The 23,379-nt window shown below is 42.2% G+C and overlaps 2 protein-coding genes across 15 annotated transcripts in view; one reads left to right on the top strand and one right to left on the bottom strand.

The window, feature by feature from the left end:
- The window catches only part of LOC307023165 (protein 4.1-like), a 196,965-nt gene that overhangs the window by 131,600 nt on the left and 41,986 nt on the right, over nucleotides 1–23,379 (top strand). The window lies entirely within an intron of this gene.
- Nucleotides 11,994–23,379, bottom strand: part of LOC307023166 (uncharacterized protein) — a 213,531-nt gene continuing 202,145 nt past the window's right edge. Inside the window, exon 8 of the mRNA XM_079656267.1 lies at nucleotides 11,994–15,465. Within this exon, the coding sequence (XP_079512393.1) occupies nucleotides 15,453–15,465 (13 nt within the window). The 3' untranslated portion in view covers nucleotides 11,994–15,452. The remainder of the gene's footprint in view (nucleotides 15,466–23,379) is intronic.

Genomic DNA, 23,379 nt, shown 5'->3' with positions numbered 1-23,379 from the left:
TTTGGAGCTTACAAATAAATAACTTATATAGGCCTATGCCTCCTTACCCCTAGATTCCACCGGGTCTGTCTGCGTCGCGTTACGGCCGCGTTACGGCCGCGTTACGGCCGCATTACGGCTCCGCCGTGGCGTTCGCAAAGATCGCGGCCACTCTAGTCAATGGGTGCTATTCCACCAGACGCGCTGCGTTACGGCTCAGAAGCGTCCCAGAAGCGTGTCGGCGCTGGGCTCCGCTCAAAATAGGATTCAAGTCTATTTTTTGATGCGTGGCATTGCAGAGGCGCCGGGCAGGAAGTGGAACGGTGACAGCATCCGGCCAATCCCCAAAATAAACTAATTTTCCAGACCCTATCCCTCCGTAGTCTTTCAAGTAGGAGGAGAAATGCCAGCGTTCTCCTCCGGTTTACAGGCCTGTGTAAATGATATATATAGAATAATTACAATGATGAATGCATTTTCTTTACCACCAAAATACAGCAACACATCTTTGATTCATGTCGTTTATAACTGGAATATTACAATTATTATTAACTTTGTCTGTACAAAGTAGCCTGTCAAGGAAATATGCCCAAATCAACAAAAACCGCGAGCCGCCAGGCAAGATGCTCCGCTTCTGAAATGCTTCTGAAACGCGTCCGGTAGGGTATGATGCCGGAGGAGGCCGGACCAAAACCGCGGCGCAGCCGTGACGCGACGCAGACGGACCCGGTTGAATCAAGGGGTTAGTATGATCGTATATAAAATAAAATACTCTATTTTGAATAATTAGTGTTTGGTATGTTTTCTATCTACTACTTCTCCCATTCACAAATTAAAAATCAAAAATTCTATTAATATATAACAAAGATATTCCATTTCAGAGCAGAAGTGCAAAGTGAAGCTCCAACATTCAACTGTATGAACAAGCAACACTTTGAAATGCAAAAGTGTGTGTGTGTGTGTGTGTGTGTGTGTGTGTGTGTGTGTGTGTGTGTGTGTGTGTGTGTGTGTGTGTGTGTGTGTGTGTGTGTGTGTGTGTGTGTGTGTGTGTGTGTGTGTGTGTGTGTGTGTGTGTGTGTGTGTGTCATGGCGAATACAGTCGCTGCTTTATTTCTGTCTTTAGGACGTTGTGAGTTTGGACGGAGCAGCGAAAGGTTAGTTTAGAAATTCAGAAAACACGCATTTTAAAAGGTTTTTCGTCTGCCATCTTGTCTGCACACATGTCAAAGCATTAATTCATGGTTTTTACTAACCATTATCAGTATTTTGTTCCTTCTGCATCATTTTGAAACTTGTATTAAAATTAAATCACTGTAAAATATGTTAATTTTTTTGTTGTTGAGTATACCACAGTATTTACCAGAGATGGGGACTCGAGTCACATGACTTGACTCGAGTCAGACTCGTGTCGCATATTTTTTGACTTGAGACTTGCTTGACTAACATTGATAAAAGACTTGACTTGACTTTGACTTGGTATTCATGACTTGAGACTTGACTTAAGCTTGAGACAGATGACTTGAAAGGACTTGACTGTTTAAAATTAAATATTTGCGTTTGTTTTTGTAGTGAGATATTACGTTTAGTTTTTTTTTTAGTTTAGAAGACAAAACGGTAAAATTAACACTAGAACGTCCAAGGGATTATGACTAACCCTGATACTGACGAGCTGTCAGGAGAGGGAGAGAGAGAGAGGAAAAGAGATGCCTTGTTTATTTCCCCTGTGTTATTATGAGAAGTCACTGTAAACCTTTGAATAATGTAGTTCATCTACTTTTAGTAGTTTGTTTAAATGTTTTAATTATATTGTTTTTGTTTGTAGAAGTGCATCATTCCTTGATTTATTGTAAAATGAATCTGAACTTTTTGATCTGTTATGATGATAAACTGAAGCAATTTCTAAATGAACCCAATTAAGTGAGTTTTAAATCGTCCTACTTAGTTTATAAGGAAATTATGAAGAGGAACACATTAAATGATTTGAAAATGATATCTATGTAGGTGCTGACGCTGTTGGAGGTTCTAGTGTTAACAGACATTTAAATGAAATATGTAATATATGGCAAATGCCATATATGCAGTGTTCGTAATGGGGGGGAGCCAGGGGGAGCTTGGCTCCCCTAAAGAGGCGGGGACCTCCCCTGAAGGCCGACTTTGAGATAAATAGGGGGAGCCCAAAAATGTTGTGCATATTTGTGTCACACAGATTAGAAATGTTGATTTTCTGTAAATAAATAATAGTCATTGTTCATTACAGTTTCTGAATATTTGTTTTATATTTGTGAATATTTCTGGGTGTTGCCATCTGTACGTGGCGGCGCTGCATTCTTTACGCTACTTACGTTGCTATGGTTAAGGTGCCGGCGGCAATGCCGGCGCGGTATTTGAAATGTTCATATTGATATTTTTTAACTCTGGCTTTGTAATAAAAAATATGGCGAAACGAAGACAGCCAAGCCTCGCAGCTTTTGGATTCACAAGCAAAGAAGCGAAGGAGTCTAAAAATGACAATGTGAACGGAACAACTTTTAGTTGGCCGGCTGTAAGCGGCGTTAGGGTCGAGTTTGACAGCTCCACACCGAGGGAGAGGCCTGCCGATGCGGAGCCTGAAGAGGCTTCAACAACGGCCACAGCCGCCGGCACCCCCTGCACTAGCGAACCTAACGATGCCCATGAACTGCCTTTTAACTGGACACAGAACATATGGAGTGAGTGGAATTCTTCTTATCGTGTCCACAAGGCAGTCAGTTACAGGGCTTGGTTAGATGTGGTTCAGCCACAGCTGAACACATTGCTGTCCCTTCTCATTAAACTCTGCCAAGTCCGATGTTGTGCAGGGTTGCTCCAGCAGGGGTCATATCAGGAGGTGTTGCATGGTTTGTGGTTCAATGCCGTAGTTACACACAACGTCCCCGTCATTTAGGTATCCCCATTTGGCGAGAGTGGCTTTTGCACGTCCAACACCAGATCTTATTCTGTTTAGGCATTTCCACACTGCGTAGTTGGTGTCTGCTCCAGGGGGCAGTGCCTCGCTCGCCTTAAGCTCCATTGTTGTTGCTGATGGGAGGTTGTCAAGTCTTTCTTCCCACCGAGTGACTCTTTCACTGCTTGTGCTCAGTGTTCCGAGGGGTGGGACGCTCTTCAGGAAACTTTTCCTGGATTTAAGGCGGCTTTTGGCTGGCACATGGCCAAAGAGAGGATGTCTTTGGTCAGTAGACTGTTGTTGGCGCTCTTTCTTGCTTGCTGCATTTCGTCGTATCTCTGGTGGGGCTATGCCTGCCAGGATGTACAGACGGTCTGTAGGTGTTGATTTCAGGCAGCCTGTGATAATGCGGCAGCTAGCATTGAGGGCGGGATCCAGCTTCTTGGCATGGGCAGCTCGTTCCCATACTGGGCAGGCATACTCGGCAGCTGAGTAGCAGAGGGCTAGTGCGGTTGACTTCAGAGTCTGTGGGTTTGCACCCCAGGTCGTGCCGGTGAGCTTGCGGATGATGTTATTCCTCGCACTCACTTTGCACTTGGTCTTTTCAGTGTGGGTCTTAAAAGAGAGTCATCTGTCCAGGGTTACCCCTAGGTAGACTGGGTGCTCACAGTGTTCAAGGGAGGTTCCTGACCAGCTGACCTTCAGTTGGCGCTTGGCTTCACGGTTTCTCAGGTGGAAGGCACACACCTGTGTCTTCGATGGGTTTGCACGTAGGTGGTTCTCTTCATAATAAGGTGTTAGCTCTGCCACATAAAAAATGTGGATGTGAGATTTGCAAAGAGGCACAAAGTATATTGATCTCCCTGCCGCTCACAGAAAAATCCACCTGAGTGCACCTTTAAAAACAAAACAAAACATAGGGCTCCCCCGAAAACAAATGGGTAATTCGAACACTGCATATATGATTTTATTAGTCCTAGCTATATTGTCTGTAGTTCTAGGGTTAATATTGATCTAATATGATTGCCATTGGTCTAAATTAGATTTCAAATGATTAACTGTGTATGAAATGAAGATCATAGTGTGGGTTGAATCCATTTTCATAACCACTGTCTTTTAACTGATTTAAATGCGGAAACTGGGCTTATTCATCAGCATTTCGTATGACTTGACTTGACTTGCTTGACCTGAGCAATGACTTGACTTGACTTGCTTGACTCTCACCACAGTGACTTGGGACTTGCTTGATAATTGTAGGTCAAGACTTGAGACTTGCTCATGACTTGCACATGTAGGACTTACTCCCACCTCTGGTATTTACATGGATATAAGCCCCGCCCCCTCTCCAGCACGTCCTGTTTGAATGAAAGGAGTAAACACAGCTGACATCCGCAGTGAAACTCCAGCGATTATAGCAATGCGAATATTCGCATCGCGTCCGTTGTGAACGCAGCATAATGCAGTTCAGCGACCAGACCACTGCTCTTATGTTTTTAACAGCAACTCCGAGATTTTAACATTGTGAGGGGCACGTGTCAATAACATGAAGGAGTCGTTATGAATGTTTATGACGATTGTGTTTGGGTTTAGTTTGGTCAGTTGTCATTTTTATAATAATGTTGAAAGTGAATCAGGTTTCAGTTATGAACACTTGACCTAAATTAAGATTGCATCCTGTCAATATCTTTGTCATGACGACCTGACTTTAACTGTGACAACATGACCATAAGTCATAAACAGCTCTAGAAGAAGAACTAAACCATTCAGCTTCCTGTGGTAACATTACTTCCCACAGTTATATGTGGCTGGTTTCACATTGGCTTGCATTAGACCATTTTAATTGTTTCATGAATATGTTCTCATTAATTTTCTCAACTCAAACCCAGTGGAACTATTTGGATTAGACTTTGAAAACGCAGTTAGTGTACCTGGTGTAATTAGAGCCAATCAGCACCACCTGACCTACATAAATATGCCAAATCTAACTTGATTTACAAACCTGATGCAATATAGGCAGGGCCTTTTCTTCCTATAGGCGGACTATGCAGATGCATAGGGCCCCCGCGGCCGCTAGGGGGCCCCCAAGCTGAAAGTAATTTTTTTGTATTAATCAAAAAATCAAAAAAAGTATAATTCATACACACAAAGATGAACAAAATTAGTAGAAGCGGGAGGGCTGAAGCATAGTTTATGTAAAGTAGCCCTCCCGTGCATTATCCGAATACAATATTGGCATTATTGCGTCACAAGCGTATAGAAATGAAGGAGTACAAAGAAATAAAGAAAACAGGAGAAGAAATTAAATAAAAGTTAGGGCAGGAAAACAATAAATGCATTTATACGAAAACTAGATATAGGGTCGTTTTCATATACATATTTACACATGTACTTGGCAAATTAATAATAATAATAATAATAATAACATATGCATAATTGCATATAAACATTGTGAACACTTATTTTCAATTGACTTTTTTTACATTCATATGTTCACGCTGTGGTTTAGAACTGCTTTTGAATGTTATGAGGCATTTTGTTTTGAAAATGTTGTGCATAACCAGTACTGTTTTAAGCTGTACTATGTCAACACATTTTAATAGATTGAGTTTTTTTAAATATGGGAGTTGTGTGTTCATATTTACCAACACCACAGACTATTCGTAATAATTTTTTTTGGGATGTTATTATTTTTTGTAGATTTGTTGAGTACGTGTTTCCCCATATTTCGGAGCAGTACTAAAGGTAAGGCAGAAATAGACTGTTATAAAGAGTATTTGTTCTTCAAGAATGTTCTTAGTATGATACAAAATACCTTGTTTTTGACAGTTTAGTCTGTACATAATTTATATGGTGCTTCCAATTGAGTTTTTCCTCAACAATTAGTCCTAAAAATGTACATGCACCAACTTTTTCTATCTCCGTATTGCAAATCCGTATAATGCAGTCATTTCTACTCTCAGACTTTGTATTGAATAACATGTAATTTGTTTTAGCCACATTAAGGGATGATTTATTAACTGCAAACCAGTTACATAGTATTTCTAATTCTGCATTCACGATTTTAACAAGATCGCCAAGATTATGATGGGAGCAGAGAATTCAAAGTTCAGGTACAGCCTCACTATATTGGGGAGAATTCAAATGAGCCGTCTTTATTTGTAGACAGCCAAGCCCCCTCCTGTGTTCGGTGAAGCATTATATGCTTAAAAATCCAATGTAGGATATAAACACGACTAAACTGCAATGATAGCAAAGCTGTGGCTTGTGTTTTTGGGGTAATAAAGTTCAAATCATCGTTGGGCTGTCAACCAATGAGTGACGTCTGAGGAAGATGAAAAATGTAAATTAAACATTGTTTAGAAAATGCTGCATCTCTTGCATTTATTGACATAGAGGAGCCTTATTGTTTACCTTTTTAATATACTTTTTGTAAGTTTCAATTGCTTGGTTTTCGTGAGATTAGCCTGTTTTCCTATTAAAGTGTTGATGCATCTCCACAGGTCATCTTAAAGGCATTGAAATCCCCCCCATTGTAGTTAAAAAACTGTAAAAACTAGGGCCCCCAAACAGCATCTTGCATAGGGCCTCCAAAAAGCTAGAAACGGCCCTGAATTTAGGAGCAACATTTCCTGGACAAGGACAGAGAGAGACTTGTGATTTAGGTATAATGTTTGTTGCCCTGTCGGCACAGCCTGGGACTTGGACAAATACGCTCTTGCTATTTGCATATGACAATTAAACCTTTTAATCTTGAATTTAGGGGGGAAAGGAAAAAGAAGCTGGACTATTGCTCATTAGGTTTCTGTAAATCATTTTCAAATTACTTTTGCTTTGTCAATTTATGACAAACCTGCCCAACTTGCATATTCTGGGTTAGGCCAGTGCATCAGTAGTAAGTGTTCTTATGCTGTCAACAATGTCAATAATGTCATTGAATTCAACTACAGAATAATATGGACTTAATATGGACTTGACATAAAGATGTTTCAAGTTAACACAATTATCTTAAAAAAAGTAAAATTTGCTCTAAACATGACATCATTTTTTAACTCCCCTTAACTGTGGATCCAGCCATTGGCTAATTTCGGCAAGTAGCATTTATGTTGTACATGACAGATGCTTTGTGGTACTGTGATTTTCATTCTGCTAATATTAGCTAGATTTCTATTGTTATTCACTTTGAAAAGTTGCATATTTAGCTTTAAATATGGTCTGTGTTTATGTTTTGATGTGGTCATTGTGTAAAGGCTGGAAGTACTGTTGATGCACTCAGTATGGTCCAGTATGGAAAGTGTCATCTTCCTGGACCATGTTATCTTTAATTTATCTCTCTCTCGTCTTACTGCTGTGTGACTTCCACAATGTCAAGGCTCAGAACCAAACATTTATGTAGTTACCAGGGAAATGTTCTGGTTTGTTAGGATGTATTATTAATTTGCATACAACAAGTTTTAGTCCACTGACATTACACTCTATATATCTATTAGTTGGCTTTACTTTATTGGCATTACGAAACCATCTAAAAAGTGAAGATGATGCAAAAAGCCTTGAATATGATGACAAGAAATGTTGACCATTTGCTCATTTTGAGTAGTAGGACTGGATCTAAATGTGCTTTCATCTTTCAAAATGTTGGTGGGATTTACATAATAGAAGCTGTATCTTTACAACACTGCTATTTAAAGTAAATATCATAAAATATTGTGCATGTTCAGGAAATGACTCATCGGCACATTGGTTTGCCAATCAAATTAGGGTAATTCTAAATATGAAAGCCTGTACTTTTCAATGTGATACTAAACAAAAATGTTGTGTTTTTTCATTGTCTACTGATGGACTTTCTCATATTCGGCCAATGGACTTATCTCTTCTCTGTCGCCATAATGTGACTTTTCCAGTATTTATTCTAAGCTACAGTAAGGATGTTATAGGTACCAAAAAATAATAAATGCATCAAACCTGAGGTGTACATTTGAATATGTATAAGGCAATTTTGGTCTTCTTCATTAATATGTTCTTTGTGTCTTGCACGTCTTTGATGATGGTCTTAAAGTCCACATTGTACACATCACTCCATGTGTAAATCAGCACTATAACCCATGTGGAATATGTCTGACACAATCTCTACATGTTACAGGTTGCTCAGTTCACATCTGATTCCATCATACAGTCAAATAGAGCAGCTTATATCTTATGTACACACAAAAGCGTAACATTGTGAAGCTTATTATTTGTGGTCTTGCCATCAACTCCAAGAAATCTCAGAAATAGGTGCTCCTTTTATTGTTCCTCACCTCAATTTATTTTCCTGGTTCAGAGGAACGGTTGTTGGAGAACGTCTTCAACGCCATTGACGTGTAATTAAGTCTGATAAGAAGTGCTTGAAGCTGATTTCTCTGGGCAGAAATAAAAGGCTATACAACCTTCAGCACTGATTGGATCGGTTCGCAAACCAAGTGTGGAGCGGCTGGCCATGGTTTTCTGCAGGAAACCTATAGATTGTCCACTTTGAATAGGAGATTAGTACTTACCTTAAGTGATGGAGTTCAAGTATCTCGGGCTCTTGCTCTCAAGGTTCAAGGTTCTTTATTGTCAAACATAGCTACAGAGTAATTATGTCGTTGAAAATCTTAGGTCACAGGCTTCTCCAACAATGCAACACAATAATACAGATAAGCAGACAATATTAACCAATATTAAAATATACTATATTAAAAGTAATACAAATATAATTTTTTTTAAAGTGAGAGGGAAAAAAAAAGTGGAATATTGCAATACGAGTCTATATGCAAGTTATTGGAATGATATATTAGATAATAGATCAATAATTACTAGGTAGCAGATGAATGTTATGAAATTGTTTCAGCAGTTCAGTTGTTTAACAGTCTTATTGCCTGTGGGATGAAGCTGTCTCTGAATCTGGTTGTTTATGTCCGGATGCTGCGGTACCGCCTGCCAGACGGCAGAAGACTGAACAGTTTGTGGCTGGGGTGATGAGGGTCTTTTATAATCCTGAGGGATTTCTTCCTGAGCCGCTGGGAGTAAAGGTCCTCCATGGATGGCAGCTCCGTCCTGGTGATGTTCTCTGCAGTTTTCACCACCCTCTGTAAATCAAGGAGACAATGGAGCATGAGATGGGCCGGAGAAACGGAGCAGCCATATTCCAGTTGCTTTATCGCACCGTTGATGAAGAGCCTGACGGCTCAGCTCTCAATCTACCGGTCCATCTTCGTTCCTACTCTCACCTGGTCATGACCGAAAGAACAGGTTTACGAATACAATCGGCCAAAATGAGTTTTCTCTAGAAGGGTGGCTGGCATCTCCCTTAAGGGTTTGGTGAGATTTTCACTCATCCGGGAGGGTCTCTGAGTAGAATCGTTGCTCCTTCGTGCAGAAAAGAGCCAGTTGAGGTGGTTCACGCACTTGATAAGGATGCAACCCCGGACCAGGTGGAGGGATTGTACCTCCATCCTGGCACTGGAGCACTTTGTAATCCCCCAGTCAGAGGTAAATACGCGGCCAGTAAATGACATTTTGTGGCCCCCTTCTTGAACTGCCTCCTATGTGACCCTTCTCCGGATAATCTGTTGATTGTGGATGGAGAAGGAAAAGGATGTTTCTATGCTGCCAGAAGTCAGTCCAAAATAAACAAGACTGGAAAACTGTTAAGTCAGGAGGCTGTACCATGCTTCTTGTTTATATAATCTATACAATAGGTGGACACAATCACCCATTGGCTTATGGCCATATGACTGGCCTAATGCCATCGCCATCCTGTTATATTTTTATAAACATAAACTTATTTGCAGAAGAGGAGCAAAGCCTACATGAATAGGCATAACAAATGATCAGTTCAAGCTTGATTAGCAAGGTGCATCTATAACCCATGCATACAGTACCAACAAACCAGGTATGTTGAATACAGTCACACGTTTATCTGCAAAACTAGAAAAACTATTATATCATACCCAGAAAAAGAGTTCTCTGCTCTTTCGGATTGGTAAGAAAACTAAGTCTTGTTTTATGGCGCTTTCTGGTATTCCAGGATTTAATAATAATAATAATAAATGGGATTTATATAGCGCTTTTCTAGACCCAAAGACGCTTTACATTACGAGTAAGGTCGACAAACAAAACAAGAACAAAAACACAAACAAAAACAAAAACAAAACAAAAACAGAAAAGCAGTCAGGAGGATGTTGGTTCAGAGGGGGGAGGGGCGGGTTTAAGGATAAGCAGAGTTGAAGAGGTGGGTTTTGAGACGGGACTGGAACAGGGTGAGGGAATCAGACTCACGGAGGTCTTGGGGGAGGGAGTTCCAGAGCTTCGGGGCTGCCACAGAGAAGGCTCTGTCCCCGAAGCTCCGGAGTTCGGCCTTGGGGATTGAAAGCAAACCGGCTGAGGTGGATCTGAGGGACCGGGGTGGTTGGTAGAGGATGAGGAAGTCAGTGAGGTAGGGGGGGGCCAGATGGTGGAGGGCTTTATAGGTGAGGACCAGGAGTTTGTAGTGAATGTGGTGTGAGACGGGGAGCCAGTGGAGTTCTTTGAGGATGGATTTGGAGCCGATGAGGAGGAGTTCAGTTTTATTGCTGTTGAGTTTGAGGAAGTTGTGTTACATCCAGGATTTTATTGCAGTCAGACAGGATTCGATGTGTGTGAGAGGGGGGTTGTGGGGAGATTTGGTGCTGAGGTAGATCTGTGTGTGGTCAGCATAGCAGTGAAAGTCCAGGTTGTGATGGCGGAGAATCTGACCAAGGGGGAGGATGTAGATGATGAAGAGGAGGGGGCCGAGTACTGAACCTTGGGGAACACCTTGGGTGACTGAAGCTGTGGTAGAGGAGTGATTGTTGAGGGAGATGAAGTGGGATCTGTCGGAGAGGTAGGACTGTAGCCACCTGAGTGCAGTACCTTCGATACCGATATCCCGGAGTCGGGTAAGCAGGATGGTGTGGCTCACGGTATCGAAGGCTGCAAGGAGGATGAGGATGTTGAGGGAACCGGTGTCAGCAGAGGTCAGGAGGGAATTGAGGACTTTGATGAGTTCCGTTTCTGTGCTGTGGTGAGGACGAAAACCAGACTGAAGGGGTTCAAAAAGGTCATTTGTTTGGAGATGGCGGTGGAGTTGTTTGGAGATGATGCGTTCTATTGTTTTTGAGAGAAAGGGGGGGTTGGAGATGGGGCGGTAATTACTGAGGGAGGAGGGATCCAGACCGGGTTTCTTGAAGATGGGAGTGACAGCAGCAGTTTTGAAGGCAGAGGGAACGGTTCCTTGGGACAGGGAGGAGTTGAAAAGGTTGACAAGGTAGGGGCAGAGGACGGGGAGGCAGGACTTCAGAAGAGGGGTGGGTAAAGGGTCAAGCGAGCAGGTTGTGGGTTTGGAGGAGCTGATCAGTTGGAGTATTTCAGGGGGGTAACCAGAGTCAACTGGGAGAGAATGCCGTGGGGAGGAGGGCTCGGGAGGTCAAGGGAGATGAAGGAAGGAATTGTGGCGGCGGATGTTGGGGGAGATGTTTGTGTGTCAGATGCAGCGGATAGGGAGTCATTAATGGCAGTGATTTTGTCAGAGAAAAACTGGAGGAATGAACTGCATAGAGTGGAAGTGGAGGAAGAGAGGGTGTCAGCACGGGGTTTGAGGAGCTTGTTGACGGTGGAGAAGAGGGTCCTGGGGTTACGGGAGGGGTCGATGAAGATGGTGGAGAGGTAAGCAGATTTTGCGGCAGTGAGGGCGTCTCTGTAGGTAGTGAGATGGAGTTTGTAGGATTCATGGTGAACTGTGAGGGATGATTTCATGGTTAGGCGTTCGAGCTGGCGGCCGGTTTGCTTCAGTTTACGGAGTGCAGGGGTGAACCAGGGTGAGGAGGTTTTAAAAGTGAAATTTTTCCTTTTGAGGGGGGCCAAGCTATTGAGGGAGGCAAGTAGGGTTGAATGAGGGTGGTTGAGTTGATCATCGGGTGAGCTGAGGTTCGAGTTGCTGGGGATCGACAGAGCGTAAATTACGGAAAGTGATGTTCCTGGATGGGGGGGGGGGGGGGGGGGCGGCGGATGGGGGAAGCGGTGGTGAACTGTAGTAGTTTGTGGTCAGAGAGGGGAAAGGGGCAGGGGTGGAGGTCAAGTACTGTGAGGTTGGTGGAGCAGACAAGGTCAAGGATGTGTCCTTTATCGTGGGTGGGGAAGGTGACATGTTGTGTAAATGAGAAATTGTCCAGAAGGGAGGAAAATTCAGAAGCGTGTTTGCAGGTGGTGGAGTCCATGTGGATGTTAAGGTCGCCAAGGAGTAACAGACATGGGGAGAGGGATGAAGCAATGGTTAGGAATTCAGTGAGATCAGAGAGGAAGGAGGGGTGTGGTTTAGGGGGGCGGTAAATGAGGATAACTGTCAGTGAGGGAGGGGTTTTGAAGGCGAGAAATTCGAAGGATGGTACTGAGGGGAGGGTGAGTTCTGTAGTCCGGATGTTCTGGTTGTAGATGACAGCCAGCCCACCACCACGGCGTGAGGGGCGGGGTTTAGTGATGTAATTAAAACCAGGGGGGGATGTTTGATTGAGCGAGAAGAAGTCATTGGGTTGTTGCCAGGTTTCAGTGAGCAGAAGGAAGTCGATGGATTTGTCCAGGATGAGTTTGTGAAGGATGTGGGCTTTATTGTTGAGTGACCAGCCTTCTGGGGAAAACCTGGTCTGATTAAGAGAGACGGCATTCATCCTACTTTGGAAGGTGCAAATTCATTTCGGCAAACATTTCAGGGCTTTGTGGACTTAATCCGTGACAAACTGGAGTTGAGACCAGGAGGCAGAGTCGCAGTCTTACACGCATCTCTGCGCTCTCTCCTAGGCAATCATCCATAGGAATCCCGAACCAAATAAAATACCCAATATTAAGGGTGCATGTGTCTGCCCAAGGACAATTTAAGGTAAAACCTAATAGAGGTGTCATACATAATAACCTAATAAAAGTAAATGTAACAACTACTACAGTGCAACAAAACAGGAAGATTAAATGTGGTCTCTTAAACATAAGATCTCTAGCATCTAAAGCAATATTGGTAAATGATTTAATATCAGATTATAATATTGATATATGCTGTCTCACTGAAACTTGGTTGAGACATGAAGAATATGTCAGCATAAATGAGGCCACTCCACCCAGCCATATCAATACTCATATTGCCCGAGGCACGGGCCGAGGAGGTGGAGTTGCAGCAATCTTTGACTCAAGTTTACTTATCAATACTAAACAAAAATTAAATTATACCTCCTTTGAAAGCCTCGTTTTTAGTCTTACACATCCGACCTGGAAAACTGTGCAGCCAATCATATTTGTTACAGTGTAACGTGCACCAGGTCCTTATTCAGAATTCTTATCAGAATTCTCTGAGTTTTTATCAACTTTGGTTCTTAAAAAAGATAAAGTAATTATCGTAGGTGACTTTAATATTCATGTTGACGATGATAAAAATAGCCTTACTGTTGCATTTAACTCTATATTGGATTATGTTGGTTTCTGTCAGAGTGTAAATAAACCAACCCACTGCTATAATCACACTCTCGACCTTGTTCTGACTTATGGTATTGAAATTGAGCAACTATTAGTCGAACCGCATAATCCTGCTTTATCCGACCATTTCTTAGTAACCTTTGAAGTACTGTTACTAGACTACTAAGCATTAGCCAAAAGCTCCTGCAGCAGAAACCTATCTGTTAGTGCTATAGCCAAATTTAAGGAAGAGATTCCACCAATACTTAACTCGATAGCATGTCTGAATGTAAGGGAGGAAACTTATACAAAATGTACACCACCCCAAATTGATCATGTTGTTTATAGTGCTACAGATGCGCTGCGAATAAAATTAGACTCTGTTGCTCCTTTGAAAAAGAAGAAAATAAAACAACATAGATTAGCTCCATGGCATAATGCCGAAACCCGCAAAATAAAGCAAAAGTCGAGACAACTTGAAAGGATATGGCGTTCCACTAAACTTGAAGAATCTCGTTTAATTTGGCATATTACTCTCAATGAATATAAGAAAGCACTGCGTAAAGCGAGAGCAGCCTACTACTCTTCATTAATAGATGTAGAATAAGAATAATGCAAGATTTCTTTTCAGCACTGTAGCCAGGCTGACAGAGAGCCACAGCTCGACTGAGCCTTCTATTCCCATCGCACTCAGTAGTAATGATTTTATGTGCTTTTTTAATGATAAAATTGTTACTCTTAGAAACAAAATCAATGACCTCTTGCCTTTGACCAGTATAGTGTTATCAACAGCTCCCGGAAACGTAAGTTCTAATATTACACTAGATAGTAAACTAGAATGCTTTTCAGCCATAAACCTTGAACAATTAAATTCAATGATTCTCTCTTCTAAACCATCAACGTGTATCTTAGACCCGATTCCAACTAAGCTGTTAAAATAAGTTTTTCCATTAATTAGCACTTCTTTATTAAATATTATGAATATGTCTTTATTATCAGGCTATGTTCCACAATCATTCAAAGTAGCAGTGATAAAACCGCTTCTTAAAATGCACAACCTCGATCCAGAGGTTTTAGCCAACTATAGACCTATTTCTAATCTTCCGTTCCTCTCAAAAATTATTGAGAAAGCAGTTGCAAAACAGCTGTGTGATTACTTAAAAAACTATGATTTATTTGAAGATTTTCAGTCTGGCTTTAGAACACAACATAGCACAGAGACAGCTCTGGTTAAAGTCACAAATGACATTCTAATAGCCTCTGACAAGGGACTTGTCTCTATTCTTGTCTTGCTCGATCTTAGTGCTGCATTTGATACTATCGACCATGATATCCTATTGCAAAGACTAGAGCACTTAGTTGGCATACAGGGAACTGCTTTAGGCTGGTTTAGGTTCTATCTATCTGAACGCTCTCAGTTTGTACGTGTCAACGATGAATCTTCCATGCAAACCAAAGTTAGCCATGGAGTGCCACAGGGCTCAGTGCTTGGACCTATTTTGTTCACACTATATATGCTTCCGTTAGGCAATATTATAAGGAATCATTCTGTAAACTTTCATTGTTATGCGGATGATACTCAACTATATTTATCAATCAAGCCTGATGAAATTAATCATCTAAATAAAATTCAAGACTGCCTCAAGGACTTAAAAACGTGGATGACCTTAACATTTTTTATGTTAAACACGACCAAAACTGAAGTTATTGTACTTGACGAAACAAATTATCTAAAGATATACTAACTATGGATGGCATTAATTTGGCCTCCAGTGAGACTGTAAGGAATCTTGGTGTTATATTTGATCAGGATTTATCCTTTAACACCCACATAAAATCAATTTCAAGGACCGCCTACTTCCATCTACGTAACATTGCAAAAATCAGGCATATCTTGCCTCAAAACGATGCAGAGAAACTAGTCCATGCATTTGTTACTTCAAGGCTGGATTATTGTAACTCCTTATTATCAGGGTTTACAAAGAAGTCAGTCAAGTTGCTTCAGTTGATTCAAAATGCTGCAGCTCGTGTACTAACCAGAGTTAGGAAAAGGGACCACATTACTCCTGTTCTGGCTGCCTTACACTGGCTCCCTATAGAACATAGGATAGAATTAAAAAAATTATTCTTCTCGCCTACAAAGCCCTTAATGGGCAGGCGCCATCTTACCTTAAAGAACTCATTATACCCTACTGTCCTACTAGGGCATTGCGTTCCAAGAATGCAGGGTTGTTGGTTGTTCCTAGAGTCTCTAAAATCACAATGGGAGCCAGAGCCTTTTCTTATCAAGCTCCACTTTTGTGGAATCAGCTTCCAGTTTGTGTTCGGGCGGCAGACACCCTATCCGTTTTTAAGAGTGCGCTTAAGACCTTCCTTTTTGATAAAGCTTATAGTTAGGGCTGATTAGATTCAGCCACTAGTTTTGCTGATATAGGCTTAGTTTGTCGGGGGACATCGTACTTCTTCCTTCTCTCTGTCTATACCTGTGTACTCTCATGTTCCGATTAACCCAGCTTCCCCAAATTTCTTTCTTTTTGGTGTCTATATACGCCGGGATCCGGAGTTATGGATGATCCTGCGGTCCTGTGTCATGGATCGCGAGTCCTGGATCTTGAGTCGTGGCTGTGTTCCTGGATCATAAGTCCTGGATGAATATCCTCGTGGATTCATCTTCCTATTATACACACATGCATTTCCAAACATTTGGACTACCTATGTTGCAAATGTATTAACTTTTCAATTTACACACGGCATCTATTGCACGTCTGTCCGTCCTGGGAGAGGGATCCCTCCTCTGTTGCTCTCCCTGAGGTTTCTCCCATTTTTCCCTTTAAACTGTGGGTTTTCTCTGGAAGTTTTTCCTTGTACGATGTGAGGGTCTAAGGACAGAGGGTGTCGTATTGTCATACTGATATTCTGTACAAACTGTGAAGTCCACTGAGACAAATGTAACATTTGTGATATTGGGCTATATAAATAAACATTGAAAACATTGACCGTATATTTAGGAGGGCAAAATTGGTCAAGTGGGGGGTTGGAGGGGTGGTGGCAGGCTGGAGAGGTATGAGGTTGTCTAGGTTAGCAGCGCAGGGGTGGGCATGAGAGAGGGGGCAGTGGAGCAGAGGAGGGGGGCTTGATGGTGGGGAGAAATGGCTTGTTATATGTGTTGGGAGGCGGAGGGGAGTGGGATCCGCTCCAGGTATTCCGTGCAGCTGGGAGTGTAGGTGAGCGGGGGAGAATGTAAGAGGAGCAGTAGGAGTTGCGTTCTGATGACGCGTCAGGTGACTGCGTGGAGCAGATGGATGCAATGGATTGTCCGTGCTGAAGGTAAACAAAACTGCGGAGAGTGCTTCGGTGAATGTAGCGGGGTCGACGAAGGAGTCCAAGATGTCTGATGACTGAGATGGAAGACGGAGTGGAGGAGTTAGTCAATGACAGCAGCTGTGAGATGGAGTATTTCAGCATGATGACAGGCGGAATGGCTGGGAGCAGTGTGATGGCAGCGATAGCAGCTAGCGGGCTAGGTTCACAGAGGTGGAGGATTGTTGTGGAGACGAGGAAGATCCACGACATGGCAGGAGGATGTGAACAGCAGGACGGGACAGATGCACCCCAGAAATGAAGGCAGGAGGCAGAGAGAGTCCACGATTGTTGCGTGGGAGGGAGACAGACAGTAGGCGATGTAGCAGATAGCAATAGCCACCCGGCATTTTGATGGCTACGTGAGGGCAGCCGGCTACAGCCAGCAACGGAGGCAGAAGTCCAAAATAAGTAAAAATTTAAAAACAATGTGCATTGCATTAAAGATGTGTAATGCAGGGCAGTGGTCCAATTCGAAAGTTTGAAGAACGAATGGTAGCTGAGAGTGATAGAGGGTGACAGAGGCGGAGAAGCAGCGAACAGTCAATGCCAGCGTCCTCTCCAGCTGATTCATCCAGATCTTGCCGTAATACTATAATGTATACCAGGAGAACAACATTAACACATGTACAGACATTGGCCGTGTCTCAATTCAGGGTCTGCACCCTTCGGAGGCTGCATTTGTAGACCGCATACGTTAATTCCGCCGAAAGAAGGCTGTCCCAATTCAAACAAAAGACGAGACTCCTCCAAATGCAGCCCATGAATGCGGCCTTATTTTCCCAGATTTGAAGGATACATCTGATGTATCCTCCGCGGCCTACCATATCCCACGGTGCAATGCACGCAGGGAAGAGTGAGTTTTTTTCAAATGAACAGGCGGTCCGGTCTCCCCAGCAGAGTGGATTTAAAAGCAGCAGCAAGCGGAGGAATCACTAATAAATGTGAGTATTGGGTTTCAACTTACTTTAAATTAACTAACGTCACACACGTCAAACCCAAGGGGCATTAAAACGTACATTTTCGTTAAATAATACGGATAAATACGTGACGTTAGTGACGCTAACTAGCTAGCTGGACGCACTGTTGGTTCACACTTATTCTTAATTCAATTCAGAAGTTTACTAAAGTCATACAGAGATCTTGGCTCTGTTATAGATAAGTTATACTTTATATTACATAAATAGACCAAAGTGAAAACATTTAGATCTGTATAGCCTACAGTATTGTGGGATTTATAAAATGCTACCCTGACGTGTAGCTGCTGTTTGCTTTATTTATTTCTCTGACATTTTGCAATTTTTTAATGTTTATTAAACTTGGGGACAACATTATAACCTTTTTATTCAGCTCATGCTGCTTTGAGGTACGGCAAAAAAAAAAACTATTTTAAATATTTCCACCAGATTTGTTCATCTTTTATTTAGGTTAAAGTTTATTTAATTTCATCAGGACAGAGCTGCCATCCACCTGGACCCCCCGTGGTGCTGGAGAAGGACCCCTAACCCCAGTGGATCATCAGGACAGAGCTGCCATCCACCTGGACCCCCCGAGGTGCTGGAGAAGGACCCCTACCCCCAGTGGATCATCAGGACCGAGCTGCCATCCACCTGGACACCCCGTGGTGCTGAAGAAAGCAAAACGGCGATCAGGAACATCCTCCTCCCAGACCTCTGCTTACTGCCGTCCTACAGACTTGTGTCTTAGTTTCAGAATTTGATTTTGTATGTGTCTTTTCTTTTAATACGTAGATATTTAACGATTATAGCTTGAGTCTGTCTGATTCCCCAAACAGCTGCTTCTATGTACTTGATGCATATATAATACAAATAAACAACTTGATAAACACACTTTTGTCGATATTTGTGTTACTGCCGATGATGTTAAATAATATGATTGATTTCCTCTGTCTCAATTATGAAAGTTATAATAATAGAAGACATGAAGCTGCAGAGAGAGGATGGATATATTCTTACCTCTACTTTGTGATAAAATGAAAATGGTAATTGTTAAACACATTGTTTATTTCATTTACTGATGTTTTAACCATTATTTACAACATGTGTACACAAGCAGTAGAATAATAGGATATCTCTAGGTCATTAAACTGTCTTAAGTTCAGTTTAATTGTATTAATACAAAAAATAGGTCATAGAAAATGTTTAATTGGGTATTTCAGCAGAGCGGGGGGTCACGGTGCTGCTGGACCTGTCCTGGAGGTGCTGACCTGGGGTCAGTAGGACATCATCTGGGCTGGTTTAGGGGAAGAAGGAGAATATAAATTGATATAATCATAGCTATTAAGATTAGAACACTAATATTGTTGAGAATCAATCTATACAACATGCTTTTGTTCATTTAAAAAACATATTGTTGTATTAGTACAGAAAAATTAAGACTTATTTTAAATATGAAATAATATGATTATATTACGTCAGCTATAATGTACTTGAGGTGGGGTAGGTAATTTTGGAGAAACCAGCTCGAGTGCGCTAGAATTTGAAAATACACAGCCGGAACAAATCTGCCACTTCCTTACAGAGCTTCTCCTCCAACACACACGAACGCGCACATGACCAATGAGGGCACGAGATAAGTTTGTGCACAGATGGAAGGCTGACAGGCAGGTAGGCCATCCAGTTATTTTAGCCGGACTGGCTAAAATGATTGGTCGTGCTTTTTACAGTACTACGGCTTCCACAGATGACATTTTTTTATGGATTTTTTGTCAAAGCACTTAAGATAGTCATTGCTATCGGGATGTTAAGACCATTCCATGGAATATAACAAAAAGTGTATCTCGAGCCGGTTTCTCAAACTTACCTACCCCACCTTTAACTTACTATTGTAACATTACTGGGGGCTAAAGGATCAGCTTAATCGTATTTACCTGGCCATGGTCCTCTTTATTTCATCGCTGTCGGTGATCTCCAAAAAATATTTAAAGTAAAAAAGTAAAAGTAACGTTTCTGGATCCGCAACAGAACAGCGCGTATCACGTGACGTAAATACAAAGCGCTCCATAGGCTTGACCGTCTAATTTCGTAGGCCGCTCGGTCCTGCCTACCCGGTCTAAGTGGGCTGGGTCCTCCGTGGACCGCATAGGCTGTGTTTTGTTCTGTGTATAGAGCTGTGTATTTTTGGGAGCCCCTTGTGGCGACTGATAATAGCGCAGCTTTATCTATCACAGGAAATAGTCATACAGGAAGTTCTATCAGTCAATCGGGAAATTACATGTGGCAGTCCCATTTTGTTAGCTCCACAATCTGGCTGCATCCATCGTCTGGAGACTTGTTAATCGCATTGTCTGTAAGTAAATATGTTAGTTGAAACTATATTAATGTGGAATAGTGTTTAATCAATGTTTATTTTATTTTTCAATCAATGTTTATTTATATAGCCGAATATCACAAATGTTACATTTGTCTCAGTGGTGTCCACAATTTGTACAGAATATCAGTATGACAACACGACACCCTCTGTCCTTAGACCCTCACATCGTACAAGGAAAAGCTTCCAGAGAAAACCCACAGTTTAAAGGGAAAAATGGGAGAAACCTCAGGGAGAGCAACAGAGGAGGGATCCCTCTCCCAGGACAGACAGACGTGCAATAGATGCTGTGTGTAAATCGAAAAGATAATACATTTACAACATAGGTAGTCCAAATTTTTGGAAATGCATGTGTCTATAATAAGAAGATGAATCCACGAGGATGTCAGCAATCTTGTGGGAGCCATCAGGGAAGTAGTATGGTGAGAGTCTGGCAGGACCGCAGAGACAGGTACAGCCACGACTCGAAGTCCAGGACTCAGGATCCAGGACACACGACCACAGCAACAGGATTAGCCTCGACTCAGGATCCCGGCGTATATATGGACACAGAAAATAGATTTGGGGGAAGCTGGGTTAATCGGAACATGAGAGTACACAGGTACAAACAGACAGAAAGACGGAGTAAGGTGCCCTCCCCAACAGTCCAAGCCTATAGCAGCTAAACTAACGTGTCTACATACATGTACTCCCTTAGGATAGGTTGAGGGAAAAGGGTAGCAAGTAAGAAGTAGGAAACAGAGGTGGAGAGTGTTGGGGCAGAATCTCTGCTCCGCGCCGTTCCTATATGAGCGGGTTCTCAAAAGAAGGAAAAATGCAAAGCAGCCAGGATAAGGGTTAAACAATAATCTGCTTTAATGGTGCAAACATACAAATACATCACCGAATCACGAAGCACTCTGCAGAGTAGTCCGGGCTCAGGTTCTACCACCGTATGAGACACGTCTCAGGAACGGCAAGTCAAAAACAAAAAACAAGAGCGCCGATCTTCAAAATGATCACAACATTTATACACAGAGTTCACTTCTGAGCGAGCTAGACAGTGAGTTGGCAGTGTTCCATTGGTCGGTTTCCCTTCTGGGCGGGATCCCAGGTAGTAAGTCAGTTTGTTGATTCCATCTGTTGCTTCACAGTGTATGTGTGTGTGTGTGTGTGTGTGTGTGTGTGTGTGTGTGTGTGTGTGTGTGTGTGTTTCTGTCCCTCTGCCCTCAGGCAGATCCCCCAATCAATGATTTGGAGTCATGACAGAGGACTCTTTGACAGGACACATACTCATTCCCCCTAAACATCTTCAACACACACAAACATCGTATCATGTATCTTTAACAGAAGTTAATTGTTCTTGTGGCTTAATGGCTTCCCTGAACTTCCCTTCACCCCAAAGTCAGCTTACTAGGAATTAATACATTTTATTGATAAGCTCAAAAGGACCTTTATCTCATTTACTGCTGGGTGACCCAAGTCTCAAGGCCTGCAGGATGTGTAGGAGATAAACATTAATTCTACAATACTTTAACTGCCTTATATCTGAAAATGTATCCGGGAATTCCCCTGTTAATTGCAAGGACTATTGATAATTAACAGAGAGACCCTAGGGGCCTCTTCTTGGTATCTGCTAGGCAGAAGTCACTCAATGCAGAAATCACAAGTTTAACACACATTCTATATAAGGTGACATTAAAATGAATATACCAGATTGAACTTTCCTGCCATAACACGTTACTTTAATACTTCAAATAATTCAAATAATACTTCAATTCCCCCTTTTGGTCTCACCCCACGAGACCAACTCACATAAGACATTTGAAACATAGCTACTGTCATTCCTTGCCACAGTGTCTGCTCCCCAACCTTAAACCTTTGGGAACAAAACACAACTTTCAATGTCAGTGAAGGAACTATTAGAGTGTGAACCTGAGTGCCAGAAAGCAGCATCCTTGTGTGTTGTTGAATCATCAGGGCCCCCCCCCCCCCCCCCCCTCAGCGGAAAACGCCAACAAGGGCAGCTGATAGGGAGGGGGAGATGCGGCCTTTCCTTCAAAGGTGGAACTGATGAATCTGATCAGAGAGAAGTAGACTCCTCTGCTGCCTCGAGAAGTTCCCCAGCCTGCTGACAGCCGCTTCCGAGTCGTCTGCTGTAGGGATGTCCGCGAGGTCCTTCTCCTCCAGTCCGCTGATGACAGCTTCCGAGTCGTCTGCTGTAGGGATGTCCTCATTGATGATAGCCAGGTCTGTCCTGATGTCCTCCATGGTCCTGCTCGGTGATTTCCTCGCCGCACACTGGCTCCAGTAGTACCAGATGTCCCCCTTTGCTCCTTGGCGGACGGCATGAGATGTCCTCTGGGTCACTCTGTAGAGGCCGGAGAACCTGGGGTTGAGCCACCTTCAGCCAGACGAACTCCGCTGTGTCGGCCTCCTGCTCCTCGGGTCCCCCTTTTGGCGTCAGCAACCTGTGTGGAGAAATCTGATACCCACCCCTCAAGTCTACGCTCAGGGCTTCTGGGCCCTCAGGTGTTTGACCCACCACTGGTAGGCTGCTTGGAGCCTGTTGGTGGGGTGTCTTAAAACAACAGCAGTCTGAACAGGTTTTCTAAATTAGTTGCAGACCTCCTATCTGCCAGTGCAGCTTCAGAATCTTAATACTTGGCCTGTGTCAACAAAATAAACCCCAACATCTTCAGGTGAACTAAATAACATATTTCAATAGCTCTGAATTTCTGACAAGCATCTGTGTTATTTTTAAATGAAATCCTTGAGATCCTATTTAAAATCTAAATATAATATGAACTGCTAATGTCTCTTGTAAAGAAACACACTAATGTTATGGATTAAAAACAACTAAAATCATGATACTGACAAAGTGAATAATTTCCTGGTGATACTGCTTCTACTTGTCACTGCTTAGATATTATCAAGCTGAAAAATGAATACAGAAATCCAACATACTGTCATCAAATGTCTTTCTATTATGAATTTAAATTAAATGTACATCCCAATAATGATCTAAACCAAAAAGTATATGGCTTTTACTTCTTTACCAGGCTAGTTACAAGATGTTGTCTAAATTAAATTCTATCTCATTACATTACTATGTTTTAACTGAACTGTAATATGTTCTTTCTACATTTCAAACCTCAGTTACTTTAATACCTGTTGAAATATTACAAAATTGTTTTCATTAGCACAGTTCACCTTCTCATTCTCATTCTGGAATTACCTCTCTCAGTAGCCCCTTGGCCACTGATTCTGCATCTGTGTTACCTGTTATAACTCAATCAATATTAGAAACATGTCAAAAAATTTTAGGAAACCTCTCG

This window comes from Notothenia rossii, assembly GCF_949606895.1.
Source record: "Notothenia rossii genome assembly, chromosome: 10".
Taxonomy (NCBI): domain Eukaryota; kingdom Metazoa; phylum Chordata; class Actinopteri; order Perciformes; family Nototheniidae; genus Notothenia; species Notothenia rossii.
The sequence above is the reverse complement of the archived record's forward strand: the minus strand, read 5'-3'. Positions and strand labels throughout refer to the sequence as shown.